Source organism: Pithys albifrons, chromosome 1 (assembly GCF_047495875.1).
Source record: "Pithys albifrons albifrons isolate INPA30051 chromosome 1, PitAlb_v1, whole genome shotgun sequence".
Taxonomy (NCBI): domain Eukaryota; kingdom Metazoa; phylum Chordata; class Aves; order Passeriformes; family Thamnophilidae; genus Pithys; species Pithys albifrons.
In genome coordinates, this window is record NC_092458.1 from 92,917,385 (window position 1) to 92,934,673 (window position 17,289).

The 17,289-nt window shown below is 43.9% G+C and overlaps 1 protein-coding gene across 2 annotated transcripts; it reads right to left on the minus strand.

Moving 5' to 3' along the window:
* Positions 1 to 1,917: 1,917 nt before the first annotated feature.
* QTRT2 (queuine tRNA-ribosyltransferase accessory subunit 2) lies at positions 1,918 to 17,220 on the minus strand. 2 transcript variants are annotated; one of them, XM_071560579.1, is made up of 8 exons: positions 16,931 to 17,220; positions 15,869 to 15,924; positions 13,611 to 13,687; positions 10,698 to 10,907; positions 9,534 to 9,733; positions 6,191 to 6,342; positions 4,574 to 4,691; positions 1,918 to 3,167 (listed from the first exon to the last, which is right to left on the minus strand). In XM_071560579.1, exons 1-8 carry the CDS (start codon positions 17,131 to 17,133, stop codon positions 2,930 to 2,932), a joined length of 1,254 nt encoding a protein of 417 aa, XP_071416680.1. In that variant the 5' UTR covers positions 17,134 to 17,220; the 3' UTR covers positions 1,918 to 2,929. The 2 variants fall into 2 exon arrangements, with proteins under 2 accessions (XP_071416680.1, XP_071416672.1); XM_071560571.1 differs by having other exon boundaries at positions 4,574 to 4,694.
* Between the last annotated feature and the right edge of the window lie 69 nt (positions 17,221 to 17,289).

Below are 17,289 nucleotides of genomic sequence, written 5' to 3' on the forward strand. Positions count from 1 at the left end.
AGCTACAAAATGGCTCTTCCAGAACCAGCCGTAAGTATGCAGGAGTTTGTGCAAGGAGGACACAACAGGTAGTGCTCTGTATCTTCCCTGTCATCCCAGAGCATCCCTGACTGACCTCCTGCACACAAGCATCTGTGACGTTCAGATCTGCGTAATTTTGATGCAGATTGAACTACAAGTTCAAATCATTCCCTTGAGCAAAATTAAAACTCAAACAAGTTATCTGTAAATACCAAAAACTGATTTTTATTAATTGATTGCTAGAGAGATGCGAAAGGGAAAGAGGTAAAATAAGAAAAGTTAGGAAAAATGCTTAAAATTATTTATAGAAGCAGAGAAAAGATACCACCATGAAAAAACTACTTGAGTGCCTTATCGATGTAACGGGGGGGGGGAACGCAGTTTCTCATCTGTTGACTGCAGAAAGATGGTGAGTCCTTGAAATGCAAAACGTATTTCCCCTCACGACCAGACCGGCTGGCTTCTGGTTTAGCTGCAAAAGAGGGTGCTTTATTTTAGCCTGTAAGAGAAAAATTCAGAGAAAGGATATACCTCACACACAGTCACAGACTATTCAAGCTGCCAGGCAGTCTCACTACAGGCCGATGCTCTCTCTCCAGGCTGACAAGCAGTCTCTCCTTCGAGGCAGATGATGGCTGATGGTGTTGGAAAAAAGGTAAGACGAACTGAGAGGAGAGATCAGAGAAAACCAAGCAAGGTTTCCTAGTTTCTCATCTCTTATTCCTCTAACTTCTGAATTCATCTTCAGGTTTTTATAATGCTTTTCCAACTTCTACACACGTTTTTTGGCACGTAGTCAAGTCCAGATGTGGGAAACCGATCACAAAGGCAGGATCTTCTGGCAGGAAATATTTCCTTGAGAAAGATTTTCCATGAAAGCTGACATCGCAATGTTAGCAGAATGTATTGAGAGGCAGAAAACAATGGAGAAACATATTTTTGATTTGTTTGCATGCTACAGCATCTTAGTTCCCAAGTGCTGGGTTGACTCAGGCATTTTGGAGATTTAAGTGTGTGGACAGAGCAGTATCAGTGAAGGAGAAAAATCTCTGTCCCCTCCCAAAAGGTTTTGCACTGACACTTGCAACTAGAAGCAGACACTGCAGAAACAACCATTCCAAGGTCCAAACACTACCATTAGACCCTGCATTCCTCTTGAAAGCAGCTTGAACCATTTTTGTTTCATTAGAATTCCCTGCTCTTTAAGTCAGGCAGATCTTCTACCTCACACTGTATAGCCAGGACACCATCTCCAAGTTTCCCAGTGCTGCATTAACAACCGAAAGGTACTACTTGGAGTGAGGAGGATAATCCTGCTTTTTATGTGGTTTCAGTGGATGAATCATTCGCTCTGTAATTTCTGTTTGAAGACAACAGTACACCCATATTTACACCATTCCTTTAGGATCCTCTGGAACAGAAGTGTACTTAGCGCAACATGGTGAATAAGACTGGAATGGCAGAAAGGACTCTGACAACCTTTGAGTAGCTGCCCAAAAAGACAGGGGAGATAAAGCTCCTTTCACTCAATGGTAAAGTCATTCTGAGAAAAGAAATTAAAATCTTAAAACATTAGAGAAATTGTGAAGAGCAAACTACAGATTAATCCTTAATTGCTTTAAGGCCAGCAATTTAACTGTAGTAACTATTTTTTCAAGCTTAATTAAGGTAGTAGCATTCTTATGGGAAGAGGGACAGGCAGGTGTGTTTAATGCTTCCAGATCTATTAGGACATTGTTTTGAGGCAAATTATTTGGAACCTTGCTCCATGGCAGGATCATACTCCTGGATAAGTCTCTCTCCTCCATCAGGCTGCTAGGTCAAGTTTCCAAGAGATAGCTTCTTGAGTTCAAGCTGTCTGGTGTACCAACTCTGTCACACACTGAGGAGCCAGTGTAACAAATAATAAATTTTTACTGTCACTTTATAGCATAAAATGATTAAAGCACATAAGAAAAACTGAGTAAGAGGAATGTGACACAACCATGTCATATTTTAAAACAAAGAGCCACAAGAATGTTTTCAAAATGCCTTTTCCTGTGACACACTCCTTCCACAACTCCATCTCACCCTAACATTTGTGTAGCCTGCTATGTGACCAGTGCTAGGGTAGTTGGAAAGATAATCGTTAACATCCATGTGCTAACACAGGAGTGAAATCTGGCAAAAGGATAGAGTGAAAAAAGTCTTTACAGCAGGACATGGATTAAACACTTTCTCTTCTTTCTAGCTCCAATGTCACTGACTGGGACTCCTGAGGCAGGGGTTTTCAAGGCCAGGTCGAGGTGGAGGGGCTTCCTCCAGGCCCAGAGAACATTCTGCACTGCAGGCAGACTGAGGGAGAAATACACATACAATGCCTTCTGCCACTGAACACAGCAGCACTTCCAGTCAGTTCTTTTCGAGGACAGTGTGTTAAACTGAGGTGGGACTTCTCATCAAGAAGCTACATCACGAGACAACCACACCACGTTTTTCTAGAAAAATAATTACTGTTGGGTATGGAACAAGAGTCCCAAAAAGCAGCTGAGCCTCTAGGCAGCTGGATTAATTTTAAGCTTTATCTGCAACCACAAGCTCAGTAACTCTATCCTTGCACATGGAAAACTAATGGTGAGTATCTGAAAACAAAGCTATCCATACTGGTCTTGTGAGCACCAGGCTTTTTCATACACCAAGAATGTACCAAGCCCATTAACCAGAAGTGACATTTGAACAAAATTGTCCTTCCCTACCAGGAAGTGAGATCTTCTTGAAATGTCTCTTTCAGTTCCCTCCAGGAAGGAAAAAAGGCATTTTACTACTGACAGATTCAAGTGACCCTACTGGAAGTCCATCTTGCACAGTTCCACTGGCTAAGGCTGTGTATCCTGCAACCTCTATCCCCTCTGAACTCACTGGCTCAGCTTCACATTTGCTGGGCCTGCCTGAAGACAAGCTTCTTCAGCTCATCCAGTTTATTGTCTCTTAAGGCATCCCTTATGGCACTGAAGAAACCAAAGTAGTGCTGGAAGTTGTGCATCATGAGCAGGACACCGGCCAGCAGCTCGTTGGTCACAAGGAGGTGATTGACGTAGGCACGAGTGTGCCGCTGACAGCAGTAACAGGAGCATCCCTCCAGCACAGGGCCAAAATCATCCTGGTATCTGAGGAAGAAGCAATGTTGGATAACAAATGTAAGAGCCATTCAAGTTATATGGAGTATTCAGTAACTACCTGGCCTTTTGCAGGGACCTGAGCCCTCAAGTCCTGAATCCAGCTGCTGTACGATCTGTTGACAACTGTGGTAGTTTTGGCTTTAGTTTCAGTATAGGTCCCATTTAGGCCTCAGTATTTAGCAGGCCTCAAAGGATGTGACACAGACTAGAAGGGACAAACATCACCTGACTTAAGCAACCAAAGAGGTATTTCATATCATCTGACATCATCAAGAAGTGTCAAGGAGTATAGTAAGAGAGGTAGGAGGAGGTTCTGTCTCTTTCAGTCCCTGCTCCTGACCTGAGAGGATCCTGCTGCCCTGACTGCTGAGATTAGGCCTTCCAAAGCTGTTATTTATCTAGGGAGGTGACCATTTTCTTGTTAATTTCCTTCTCTCTTGATGGGAGGTTTCTTGGAAAGAGTTTCTGGGAGGTTTTCTGGGGTTTGGGTGGTTGGAATCTGGTTATTAACTGGGCGACTTGGTGGAGGTGTTATTTCTTTTCAATATGTGTTATATCATATTCTGGTTTTAAATTTTCTTCTCTTCTGTGTAAATATAAGAACCTCACCATTTCAAAGCTTCAGTTCTGTTTTCTTTCCCCTCACTCCTTTTTCCTAGGAGGGGACCCTTTGACTCCGTACAAGGCAGATGGCATTTTGACAGCTCAAACCATAACAACAACTAAGACCAGCACCACTGGCACGAAGGACTTCAAATATCATAGATGGTTTGGTTTGGAAGGAACCTCATCCAGCTCCAACACCACACCATGGGCAGGGATATCTTCCACTAGACCAGGTTGCTCAAAGGCCCATCATGCCAGAACTCACTTCAGAGCCAAAAGGCTACACATCTAAGTCAGGATAACTTTGACTACAGCACAGCTAACAGGAGAGAGAGGCCGTATCTGTGCCTTCCTTGACAGAAAAGCTGCAGTGCAAAACACCTCTCACTATCTATCACATAGTTTATTAAGGAGAAAGCTATCAAAACTATGGATTTACTGATTCCTCTATTTACAAAACAATATTCCCCTCTACTGTTAGATGCACTATTTCAAAAACTGGAGAGATCAAAGCAACAAAATTGTTTACTCAGCCTAGAAGTACCTGTGGCAAACATAAGGAAGGACAAGTGATAACAATGGCCAAAGTTCTTGTGAAGTATCTGGAAATGGCAGAATTGCTCAGCAGCTGCAAAAAGTCAGAGAGCAGAGGGTCTCCACAGTTCAAATAAAATTTAGTATCTCAAGATGACACAAGTTATATGTGGAAGACCAAAATGATCCAAGACAAGCTCTGTGAGCCAATGGTCTTTCAGCTGTGGCAGTTATGATCACAGAAATTCACATACTTTTTGTCCTTCAGACATATCTCAAATGGTGTCATTTCTGGGTCAGCTTTCGAGATTTCATTGTGGTCTTCTTCAGCACCATTCTTCTCCAAGTCCTGGGCCCCATTTTCTGTTAAAACTGCTTAAAATAAAAAGACAACACCATTTTACAGAGAGCAAGGGCAAAGGAAGGGTAGCAACTTCAGAGTTGGTATTTCTGCTACCCTCTTGCCAGATGAAAACTCCTGACACAAGTTTCCACCTCTTTCTTATAGTAAGCAGCTACTTATAGTAAATAGCTACTTTCTTTCCTTGCCATAGGTTAGTTAACTCAAATACACTCTTAGATGAGTGAAGCAGCAAGAGAAAAGTGAAAACTAATCTACTAAAACTAAACAAAAGTTAGAGTTGATACAACAGTGTAACCTTTTACTGCTCTACTGAGCTAAATTCTTAATAAAAAATAAAAACTATTTTGTCTGAACTGCATGCTGAATAGAATGCAATCACCTGAACAAATTGATTTTATTGAGATTTTATTACAGTAGACAGGCAACTGATCTGCATTCACTCCTACTTTCCATGTTGTGATCAAGACTCAGGCATTTAGATGCCTCTTTTTTTTTTTAAGCGACTGGAACCAAAGGAGGCTGGTAGGACTAATTCAGAAAATGCAGATTCCTCATCTGCCTTTTCTGCATCTCTCTGAAAAATAAAGCATCATCCCATGATTTTGTAGGTTAGCAATTTTAAGTTTGTTCTGAAGATGTATCTGGAAATATCAATATTACCGTTTGCACAATCCGTGTCTACCAAGTTTAAAACAGACACAGGACAAAACCACTCTCCTTACCCAGAATCTTATGATTTAAGAATATGGTGAAACATGAGACTTTAATAAGACAAGGGTTAAAAAACCCAGCAGCAAGCACAAAGAAACAAGATGTTCTGCTTTATTCCATGAATTATCCAGGCATGAAAAGCCACTAGATTTTACCCAAGAGAAAAAATGTAAATGTTTCCCTGTATTAAAAACATTTAATAGGCCAAAACAAAACACCTGCTTGAAACACATTTGATAGATGCTTTAATGGGTGATACGCATGTTCCCATCTCACAGTGTAATAAAGTAACAAGTTATGAACATCTCATTTTTGGTTTGATATGCCTGGATGAATACAAGGACAGAAAGAAAATCTGCCCAAGGAAATGGGAAACTTCTGACAGCTAGAAAGAAAGGACTCCAAAAATATATTATTGCAACAGACATATATTCAGTTAATTCTAGAGATGAAGTGTACTAGATCTCCACTTAATAGGTCCAGTCTGCACTGCTAATAGTAACAGAAAATTTGACAATGGTATCAAACTAAACCCCTTCTATTCAGTAGGTGTTTCAGAAATATTTAAGCACATTTTGGCTAATCAGACATTCAGAGGCCTCAAGTTTTACTCAACAGGTTTCACACCAAAGTACCCCACCTCCCAAAGCAATACTTGATAGTGCAATTCCAGCTTTCCCAGCAGTTACTGCTTTATTTCAGGAACCAAAGACTCAAACACAGATTCCTTCAAAGTCTGAGTTATGCTTCCCACAATGTAAAATGCAAAAATTATAATGGCCATCAAGATGCCTACCTGCTGCTTCAGGATCTGGATGACAGTAATAACTGAAAACCAAGGCACAGCCTCGCTCAGTCACTTGGAAGGGAAAGAAGCTCTCAAAAATGTCCACTCCCCTTTCAATGCACTCAAGCACCTCATCTGGTTTGCCTATACCATGAATGAGTCTGTAAGAGACACACAGAAGACAAATCTACAGTATTCTGAGTAGAAGCAAGCAGGTACATGAACACTTCCAGGTCATGCAGCTTATCTCTGAAACCGCTAACCAGAAGACAAGTGGGCACAACAGTCATCACTCAGAATCCTGTGTGCTTCCATTTCCCCACCTCCAACATATCCAGTACATAGCAGACTTTTCATTATCTGCCATTTGGAAGATAATCCCTCATTTATTGCGGAACAAACTCATTCTGTTCATTATGTTTGAAGTGATTTGGTTCCTTTCACATACACATAAATACACTTATAGATTCAAAACATCTGTGCCATAGAACGGATATTTTCCTTAGTCATGTTTGTGCCCCAGGGAAGTACCGATTTCCACACACAGAGACCCTTTTACTTGTTAACTGTTTAGAAGACAGTCTAAAAAGACTTGATCAAGAGCAGCACAGACAGCAATATGTGGCTGGTGAAAGATGCAAGACCTTCAGGTGACAGACCCATCATACTGCATTTGGAAAACTGCCTGGAGGAAAATGCACTACTGAGAAATATCATTAGAGAGAAAAACTTCCTTACTTCAGTCTTCCCTCATCTTTACACTCTACCTGCTCAAATGATTTACCCAAAACCTGGGCTGTAACATCTCCTGAGACACAGCATTAAGAGCCAGGAAGAGCCCAGCTTGGTTACAGAGATTCTGCCATTAGCCAAATTTAGTTGGCAGCTTTGCTGAGGGTGGGTGAAGCATAAGAAAGTAGAGCACTGCCTGCTCTCCTGCAGGTGCATGGGCTGGGCTGACAGCAGCAGAAGTTAATGTAGGGCAATGATCTAAACAGATAATTAGGAAAATACACAGAGGCTGATAAATGAAGTCACAAGGTGCCATTTTTAGTCACTTTTCTAAGTACTCCAATTAAATTGATGAGCACAGAATAAGGATGGGAGAAGTTTACAGCATGAGTGTTTTATGTTTCAGGTTCCCATGGTGGGGAGAAAATTAGTGGAAGTCAGAACAGTAGCTCTGCATATGTGATCAAAGCCCTTGCTGAAACTTCTATTTGCACAGGTAAGGACAAACACTTGTCCTTGCAAGGGTTCTGTTGCTATTGGAAAGGAAAACAAATTTTTCGAAGAGACTTCAGCATCTCTAGATACATGAAAGCACTCTTAAAAAATACATTCATAAGGCCATTTCACCATCACACAAAAAGTAGTCGCTTCTTGAGTGAAGTACAGAAAGTGTTTGTCTTCTAGACAACTTCATACTGGGGTAGAACACAGCTGCATAACTACTTCTCCAGTGGTGTAAAGGAGAGCACTCTGGACTCTGAATCCCAAGGTCCTGAGTTCAAGTCTCAGTGGGGACCGTCCCCTGGCAGTTCAATGCCTCCCTGCCATCCAATCCCGTCAGATCTTGGATGCTCAGCAGGGTCAGCCTCGGTCAGTACCGGGTGCTGTGACAGTCCCAAGGACTTCACTGTCACTGTCCAAGCTCGCTCAGCCGTGGCAGATGGACCTCAGGACTTAAACGGTGGGGCCAGTTCTGCGCACGCTGTGCCTCACCTAAAAATCCACTGCGCAGGCTGGAAGGGCACACCCAGTATGTATGTATGTATGTTTGGCCATACATACATAACTACTTCTCCAGGCAGAATGGCAAGGGTGATTCAGTAACAAGAACTGTCTGAAATTCACTTGAGGTACTTACAAGACGCCCTGGGGCTAACCAGCTCTCTTCCTACAAAGAGGTCAAAAACACTTGTCTTAACCAGACAAGCAAACTATTTGATAGATGAAGCAGATGCACTGGTAGCCACTAAGGTTAGCTGAGCAGATTGGACTCTAATGCTCACAGGGGATCTTTTAAGTAGCTCAAGCAGACAGGATGGCAGCAACACAGCAAGACTTCTAATTGTCAGGAAAATTCAAACCCCAGGCACCATTAAGCAAGAACAAGCTGCAACACCAGACACGTGCTTTTGCATTTAATTTCCTTCTGAACACTATTAGGTCAGAGCAATGCTCAGCTAGCAGAGGGAAGCAGGAAGACAATGGGGCCTCAGTCACTCTCTTGAGGAAATCATGAAAAAAGCAATCATAGTATTTCTGTTGCAGCTGCTCTTGTAAGAGCAATCCAGCAAGCTCAACCCAGTGATAAGACACTCTTCCACTTCTGAACCACTAGCAAATATTAGACCACACTTTCAGGAAGTCTTTAGTTACTCATTTTCAAGAATCAAGAAAGCTGCCACCCCTGTCCAGTCTCTGCCATGATTTTGATGGGCAAAACTAACAACTCAGATACACAATAAGCCCCACACTGTCCAAGAAGAGAATATTGTTGTTTTGGCTGTACCACCTCTGGTAGTTCACAGGCTCAGTGCCTCAGGTACCAGGTCAGAACTGGCTGCCGTAAGATCATAGAATCATAGAATTGATTGGGTTGGAAAAGAACTCTGAGACCATCAAGTCCAACCCTTGGTCCAACTCCAGTCCATTTACCAGACCATGGCACTCAGTGCCATGTCCAATCTCAGTTTAAAAACCTCCAGGTATGGTGAATCCACCACCTTTCTGGGCAGGCCATTCCAGTGCCTGATTACTCTCTCTGGAAAGAATTTTTTTCTGATCTCCAACTTAAATTTCCCCTGGCTTGAGCCCGTGCCCCTTTGTCCTATTGCTGAGTGCCTGGGAGAAGAGACCAACCCCACCCTGGTAAGCACTGGCTGGTTTTGCCAGCACCCCTCTCTGCTGTCCTCCAGTTGAGACCAGAGAGAACTGGTAACATGATAGTTTTTATAAGGTCTCCTCATAAGATCAGGTCCCTGCATAATACCTTGATCAATACCTTGATCTTGTTCAAGCTGAACTTCAATAAACCATGGCCTCACAGGCCAAATGCAAGCAGCCTTGACATATCCTACCTGTAACTCTTTCTAAAAATGTAACAATGACAAACGTGGAGAATACTCAAACCCACAGTGTGAGTACAGCTTGGTGCCAATTGCAGCTAAAAACTGAACCAAGGGTGGAAGCCTGCAGCCTGACAGTAGTAAAATTTATGCATCCTGGCACACACAGAGCTGTGCAATACAGAGATTATTTCCTACAGGGATATTGCACAGCAGCCTGTAGATGTTCCTCATAATAGGACAGATGGATTTCTTGGGATGTTGCCCACACAACTTACCTTGGTTTATCCTCTGGCAGCTCTGCTGTGACAGAAGATATCAGTTTCAACTTGGTTTCCTTGGCCATGGCACATCCCTGGAAGCCATCTAGCAGAAAGCCACCCACAGGCCGCTTGGCAGTCTCCCTGGCTGATCTGAGTCTCTCTTCCAAGATATCTCCACCTTCAACTGCCCCAAACATTACACTTTCTCGTAGTTCCTGTCCCAGGAGAAAGCTACAAGTGTTAGAGCGTGCTCTGCCAAAGACATGCAAGACATCTCACAGCCCAGGCTTCAGATGCCTGCTATTCAAAGCCCCACATTCCCAGGAACTTGCCAGAACCACAGTGTATCATCCCATGTAAGACTATTCCCCACACAACACTGTGAAGTCCATGTGTGAGTGTAAGAAATGGGATTAGGAGAGACAAGATTCTGCTCCTTACCTTGCCAGTCACTCACTGAGAATTTTGATGCCAATCTTCCCACCTCCCTACTGCAGGCAACAACCACACACCATCTCTGCCCACGGCATTTTATGGATGGCTCCTCAGCAATACATGTGTCAGTGCAGAATACAAAGCAGGTGCCATTATCCTAGATGTCAGATCTCATCTCACAAGGATGAGACCAGATCTCATAATGAATTCTCTTTCAGGAGATACAGGTATCAGTTCCTGTCACCCACTTTCCCTGGTAGTACACACTCAGTGTATCCCCTTTCATCAAAAGGGAAGGAAGTTTCAAAACTGCTGAAAGAAAGAACAGCACCAACTAATTCTATCAAGTCCTTCCTCACTTGCAACTGAGGGCACTTCAGAGCAAAAAGATGGGTTTCCTCAACCTGAATGAGAAGATCCCACTTTGCCCATGCATACAGCAATAAGGTAAGTAACAGAAATGCAGTACAGTCCAAAAATGGAAAGAAATAATATAAAAAGTAGTTCTCCTCAACTAGTAGGGATGAGTGGTGGTGATCCTGGTGCAGAAGACAATTTATTAAAGGAAAGAAGGAAAACTCACTGTGCAACCAGTTATATCTCATCTAGGACTGTCACGTGGGCATTCTCCAATACACACATGACACGACTTCCTACTAAATCTCATTCTGGGACTGGTCCAGGGTGCAGCAGAGACCAAAAAGCAGCTGCAGTGCTATTGCCTCAGTATTTTGGGGACCTTACCGGTGATTTTTCTTGCAGCTGAAGGCATTCATCCAGGAAGGAAAGTGACCTATCCACAGACTTCTTGGCTCTTTTTCTACCAGCTTCCCCAGCAACAGTGTCTCCATCAGAGATGCACTGGAACCAGTCTGGCTGGATGGCCCGCTGTATATCCATGAACTTGGAAGCTGTCAGTTCCATGCGCCCTGAGCTTCCCCACAGGGAGACTGCCTGTCAAGGAAGAAGAGGGATGAACGTTTGTTGCAAAGGATAGTAGACCTTAAGGGTGAAAAGAGGAAAGGAATTGGTCTGGTGCAATACCAGATACTGGAATGATACCTCATTAGGTCAGTTTCTCCTGGAGCATGGCTCAGATAATCAGCTGCACTTGGCACAAAGAGTGAAAGGACACAAATGATTGAACAGGAATTTCTAGGATACTCTTTGGTGAAACCATCACGCTCAACAGTGACTTCTCTGAGACAGAGCTCAGATATGTAACAGTTTGCCTATCATTACACAACTTCGTGGCAGAATTTGAAGAAAGAAAAAGAAAAGATCAAATTCCCCCCAAACTTATGTTGTCATCTCACAGAAAGCAGCAAGGCTGCAATGCCAAATACAGCTCACTAATTTTCTCTTTACAACGCAACACTAAGAAACTGTTCTCCTAAGCAGTTAATTCATACCCCACATGTGAGTATGTGTGTATATATAAACCAAACAGACACACTGGGAAGAATGCAAAAGGTTGTTAATCAACTTAATCTTAGAACCCCATGTTATTTTAGGTCCCAAATCCAGCCACTAAGAAGGGACTGAAATGCTAAGTGCAAAAACAATACACAGCTTTCAAACAGAGCCAATGTAAGAAATGCCAGGTGCTCATCAGGATTTCAGTCTTCTCAGTCTCTTCACACTCTTTCTATCCTGTGTGTGCACATGGGACCCCATCTTCCATCGTAACTCCATGCTACCACCAAAAGACTTTAAAGCAAGACAAAAGTACCTGCACAGAGAGGTTATGTTACCTGAACACCTCCAGGCTAGCAGAGGTCACCATTCAATCCACTAAACACTCAGACTCATGAAGTGTTATGTAAGAACTGCAGCTACACACACTACCACATTTCAGTCTATTTTGCAGACTCTGAATTAACTTGTAAGGACAACTTAGCCTTCACTTTTGTTATATTATTGTTAGACTTGTGACACTGCCCCTTCAAAATTTTAAAAGGCTACTCAAGCAGTTAAGTATTGGTCTTGAGCCCTTTAGAAGTCAGCTCTCTTCATTTGCAATTCTGTTAGTGCTTTTTAAAATGAGGAAGAGTTTTCAGCTATCAGAAACAGCATATAGCTTGAAGTGTTATGGGGACCTTTTGGGGCCCGAGGGCTTAAACACATTCTGCTAGTCTATGCCAGACAGACAGATTAAGCAGTGCAGTTCTCATGCATACTAATTTGCAAATTGAATTCAATCAACTGATGCAAAAAATATGAACAATTTGTTTTATGTGTCTGGCCTCCACAACAACCTAAAAGGATTGCACTAGCACACCACATGCCTGTTGCCCGTCCATCCATCTCTCCTAATTAATCCTGGCTTCATCAACCAATTTCACTAAATTTGAGTAACAAACACAGAAGTCTCCAAAGTAATAATATTTCTGTAAATTTCCCACTAAATAAGGGCAACTCCAAAGGAAGGAGATTCAAAATTAGTACCTGTAGAATAACAGGAACACAGCAGCTGTATGTTGTTCTGCAGCAGGATGTTGATCAGATAGTACCTGCTGCCTCTTACTGTGAGAGCATCAAGGAACAGCTGGTGAAGGCAGGCAGAGGGAAGTCAGAACTGTCTGAGCCAAAGGGCAGAGTGTAATCACATCTAGTTACCTTCATTCTGCTCTCGAGAGGAAAAAAGCTGCTTTAATAAACAAAATAGCCATGCAGCTTAGAGAACTGAGCATTATCCTGTGATTATTTAAATCCAGCCCATGCTAGGCTTTCTGGTACAGAATCCAGAGCTTTTTGTCCCGCTGCATTTAAAATGCTTTCATAATCATTTGTCAGCACAGATCCAGGTGCAGAAGGCCTTGCAACAAGGTGACAAATATCTTCGCCAGCTTATTAAAAACAAACAACAAAAAAACCTGAATCAAACCTGCCACACCAAGGTTTAGGTTGCTGCTATTACCTCATAGCTGCACAACGGTAGGACAAGCTTCAGATAATTCCTTCCCTGCAGAGGCAGGACTCGGCCTGGTTCCCTGCAGCAAGGAATATACACTGATAGCCAGTTAGGAGTAGTTATTCTCTGTCATTCAGTGACCTTTCACCAAATGTGACCAGACCCAAACAGGCCTTGGGGTTCACTGTATCTGAGCAAGTGCCAGGAGCGGCCCTTCCAGGACAAAGCTGGGACAGGCAGCATGCGGATGGCACAGGGAATGTGTGTGCCTGTGGGATGAACAGGAAAATGTCTGCAACACTGGATTGCTCAGCCACTCTCCTGCAGAAATTCTAAGTTCTTCTCCTTTGTGGTGGTCTTGTAGCAGGCCGTAAAAACACACACAGGTTCAGATTTATTGCTTATCAGTGGCACCACTGCTTGTACAGCAAATACACTAAAACACGGGTATTTTCTGTTACTGCCATATTAACCACAACAGCATGGGAGGGCAGAGCTCTCCCTTCTATCTGAACTGCCACTTAACTACTCAGGAACCGTTCAGGGAACACGCTGCCAAGTAAGAACATGTACAGCTTTACTTACTTGGAGGTATGAGCATGTAAATGACATTCCTCTTTGTACAAAGATTAAAAAAAGAAATCTTGTGGATGTCTGAGCACACCCACAAGATGAAGGGAAGACTGGCACCTTTCTTTTGGGAACTTTAGGTGGACCCTTTCAAGTCTTTACAGCTACTGTACCTTGTTGGTGTTATAGCCAGATGGACAGGGACTGGCTGGGTCATGGAGGGAGCAGTACAGCACAGTATCTGGCATACCTGGGAACAGAGACAGACACAGAGTGGAGTTTCACAAACTAAAGCAAAACTAATGCAAATATGTGGCTTGTATATTTGTAAAAGGGTATTCTCCTCCACACAAATACACCCATTCTGACAAAGAAAATATTGATCATTTGACCTCTCAGCATCAAAGAAGGCAGACTTTCTCCTGCTTTACTAGCTGCAGGAAGAAGAGTGCAGCATCAGGACAAACCATGAAATAATACCCTTTTGTTCTGCAGCCTACACAGCTCCTTTGACATTTATTTATGTTTCTTCTTGATTAATACTAAATTTTCCAGACCCAACAGCTCACTCACTTGACCACTCAACTGATACATTGGAACCATCTGACATTTGACACAATCTAAACCAAGCAACAACCCCAAGCCTAGAACTTTTAAGGAAGGACATACAGAGAATGGTTTGGGTTGGAAGGGACCTTAAAGATCATGTCCCATGGGCAGATACACTTTCCACTAGACCAGGTTGCTCAAAGGCCCCTCCAACCTGGTCTTGAACAATTCTAGGGATGGGGCACCTCCAGCTTCTCTGGACAACCTGTTCCAGTGTCTCACCACCCTCACATTTAAGAACAGAATACTGAGTGAAATGTATCAGCTACACAAATGAGAACAGTATCATCCCTGCCAGACTGGAGATTTCAAATGTCAGAAAACAAGACTATTGCCTCAGTGACATCCAGTCTTCTCCTCACAGATAGTCAATGAAACGAGCAAAGCCTCCAAGAAGTTTCAGATAGACATGCTTCAGTTTTTCTTGAAGGAATAAATTGCCCCAAAACAGTCAAAGTTTATTGAAAGCTGGGTGCAAACTTCCTTAGGAAAGGAAAGGTATTTCCCAAAATTTTATGCCCTTAAAAAAAAAGAGGTGGACCACCAACTCAGATTTTTTTTCCCTGCAAAGTCTGATAGATTCCATGCACAAAGAATTGTCTGTAAGTTATAGAAATTACAGACATGTCATCATTTTGACAGGACTTATCCTTGACAGGCAGATCATCCTCCAGTTCTCTGAGCTGCCTCCCCAGATATAAATACAGACTGTGCTGCAGATATTCACACAAGAGCCCAACCCTGCATTCCCTGTGCATTCAGGCTTCTTTGCCACACAAGCCTGACAGCAGTGATCTGAGCTACACAATGCACGTGGACAGGCCTTTACCCATCTGTGGTGACAACCAGAGGGAAAACCCAGGAGAGTCACAAACACAGAACTGCTGCTTTACTCATTCTTATCACCAAGGCATTAAGATAAAGATGCCATTCAGGAGCTGCTCCAAGAATGGAGTACAAGGATTGACAAACAACACAAAGATTTGATGCAGTAGCCAAAAGATGTGGCAACGTTGACTGTTTTTCATATGACTATTCCAAAGGAAAATTGAGTTAATTCTTAAAACTGACTCTTAAAGATAGAAAAGTGGAATAGGAATACAGAGAGCAAGTACACTCCAAATATAAATGGACAGGAACAAAGAACTAGGAGAAAATGAGCTTCTCCATCTACTTCTTTAGTTCCTCAAAGCTCCCACAAATCCGGTGTTTGTCGTTCTCAACATATTGTCAGAATAGAAACAGCTCAGAGGCAAAAGTGTCCACCAGCTGAGACTGATTTGATGTGGGTGCTTTACCTGTTTGGTCTTCATACTGCATAAAGATTTCCTATTGGAAAACCTTAGATGAAATGAGCTGTTTTAAGGGAATCAAAAAAGCCAGGAAATGTATTTGAGCAGCTGTATGGGGAAGACCCTTTTCATGAAAATTTCTAATTCTCCTCATAAAAAAAGTCAGAAATTGCACCTGGCAAGAGTCATTTGCAGCAGCGACTGGGGGCTACAGTGAAACCTCTCTCAGTCCTAGTCTCAACTTTTGAGCTAAGCCTAACCCAGTGCTGATACCTGCAAGGAGAATGCTGGGTGGAGAAAAAGAGGAGGAAAAGCAAAACTACTGATTTTTGTAGTCTGATTGAAGGATTTTTTGGCCATAGTAGTGACAACATACTATTTCAAGTCTTCCTTAGTGCCACTTTTAGTGAGAAAATGCCAAAATTTGGAAAGTCTGTACCTAGATCTCTCTGCCTACTGCACTGCCTGAACATGCTCTAGTGGGATCCACTTGCATTATCTCTCCAGCCACACAAACACATGCACTTTACCTATAAATTTTGCAGCTCCTTCTTTATACTCTTCCAGGACATCATGAATTTCTGCCCTGCAATCCAGATACAGAAACACATTAACCAGGCAGACAACTGTCAAAAAAGATCAGTGGTTTCATAACTAAGGCTTTTGTTTCCATACTTATGCATTCTAAACTGGACTGGTTAAGCACTGATCTCTGCCCTCCAACTATCAGGCCAGCAGGTACAGACAGACAGAGACACACAACTGAAGAATCACAGCTCACAATCCAGGGCACTGTGGCAAAAAGGCAGAGTTTTTACTTGCACTGACCTGTGACCACTGACTTGCGAGAGCATGAAGCCCCACTGTAACTTTTTGGGTAGCATCATTAATGTGCATCATTCAGAAACTGCACAACAAGGGAGGGAAGGCTTTCTAACAAGCTTTATGATTTTTATAATTTTTCGTTCAGTTGCCACTTATCTAACTAGTTTTGAGAGTCAGCTGCTGGTCCAATTTTACCTTAAATGTTTCCAGGGATGGGGCATCTACCACCTATCTGGGCAACCTGTTCCAGTATTTCATCGTCCTCATTGTGAAAAAATTCTTCCTTCTATCTAGTCTGCCTTCTTACAGTTTAAACCCATTATCTCTTGTCCTACTGCAACAGGTCCTGCTAAGAAGTTGGTTCATATTTTCCTTATAAGCCCCTTTTAGGTACTGGGAGGTTGATGGAAGGTCTCCCCAGAGCCTTCTCTTCTCCAGGCTGAGCAGCCCCACCTCTCTCCGCCTGCTGTCCCAGAAGAGGTGCTCCAGCCTCCGCGAGGACCAACAGGTCCGTGTCCTTCCTGTTTTGAGGACCCCAGAGCTGGATGCAGCACTGTAGGTGGGGAGCAGTGCGGGGCAGAGGGGAGTCGCCTCCCTCGGCTGCTGGCCAAGATGGGGAGATGCGTGTCAAGTCCCTACGCCGGGCTGGGCCTAAACACAAACCACGCGGCCCTCCCGCTCCCTCACCGAGCCCTTTCCTGCTGCGGCCCCGCACCTCCCTTCGCCGGGGAAGCGGCAGGAGGGCCCCCGAGCTCGCAGGTACTCACATGGCGGGCAGGGGCAGCTGCGCCACGCCGGGCACTCCGCGCACGTCCCGCAGCGTGTCGTGGGTGAGGTGCGGCGCGGAGCCGGTGCGAGTGTACAGGAGGCACCCGGGCAGGGCCAGCGCCGCCGCGCCGCTCCTGCCCAGCCCCGCCAGCGAGCCCAGCCGCCCGCGGCCCGCCCCCAGCAGCTTCAGCTCCATCACCATCGCCGCTCCCGCTCCGAGCGAGGGCACGCACCGGGAACTCACTGGGAACACACCGCCCCTTCCCGCAGGGAGGCGTCATCAGCGCGCGCCGCGGGCAGGCCCCGCCCCGCCGGGACAGGGGCTGGGCAGGGACGGGGAGGGAGGCGCTTCCCGGCG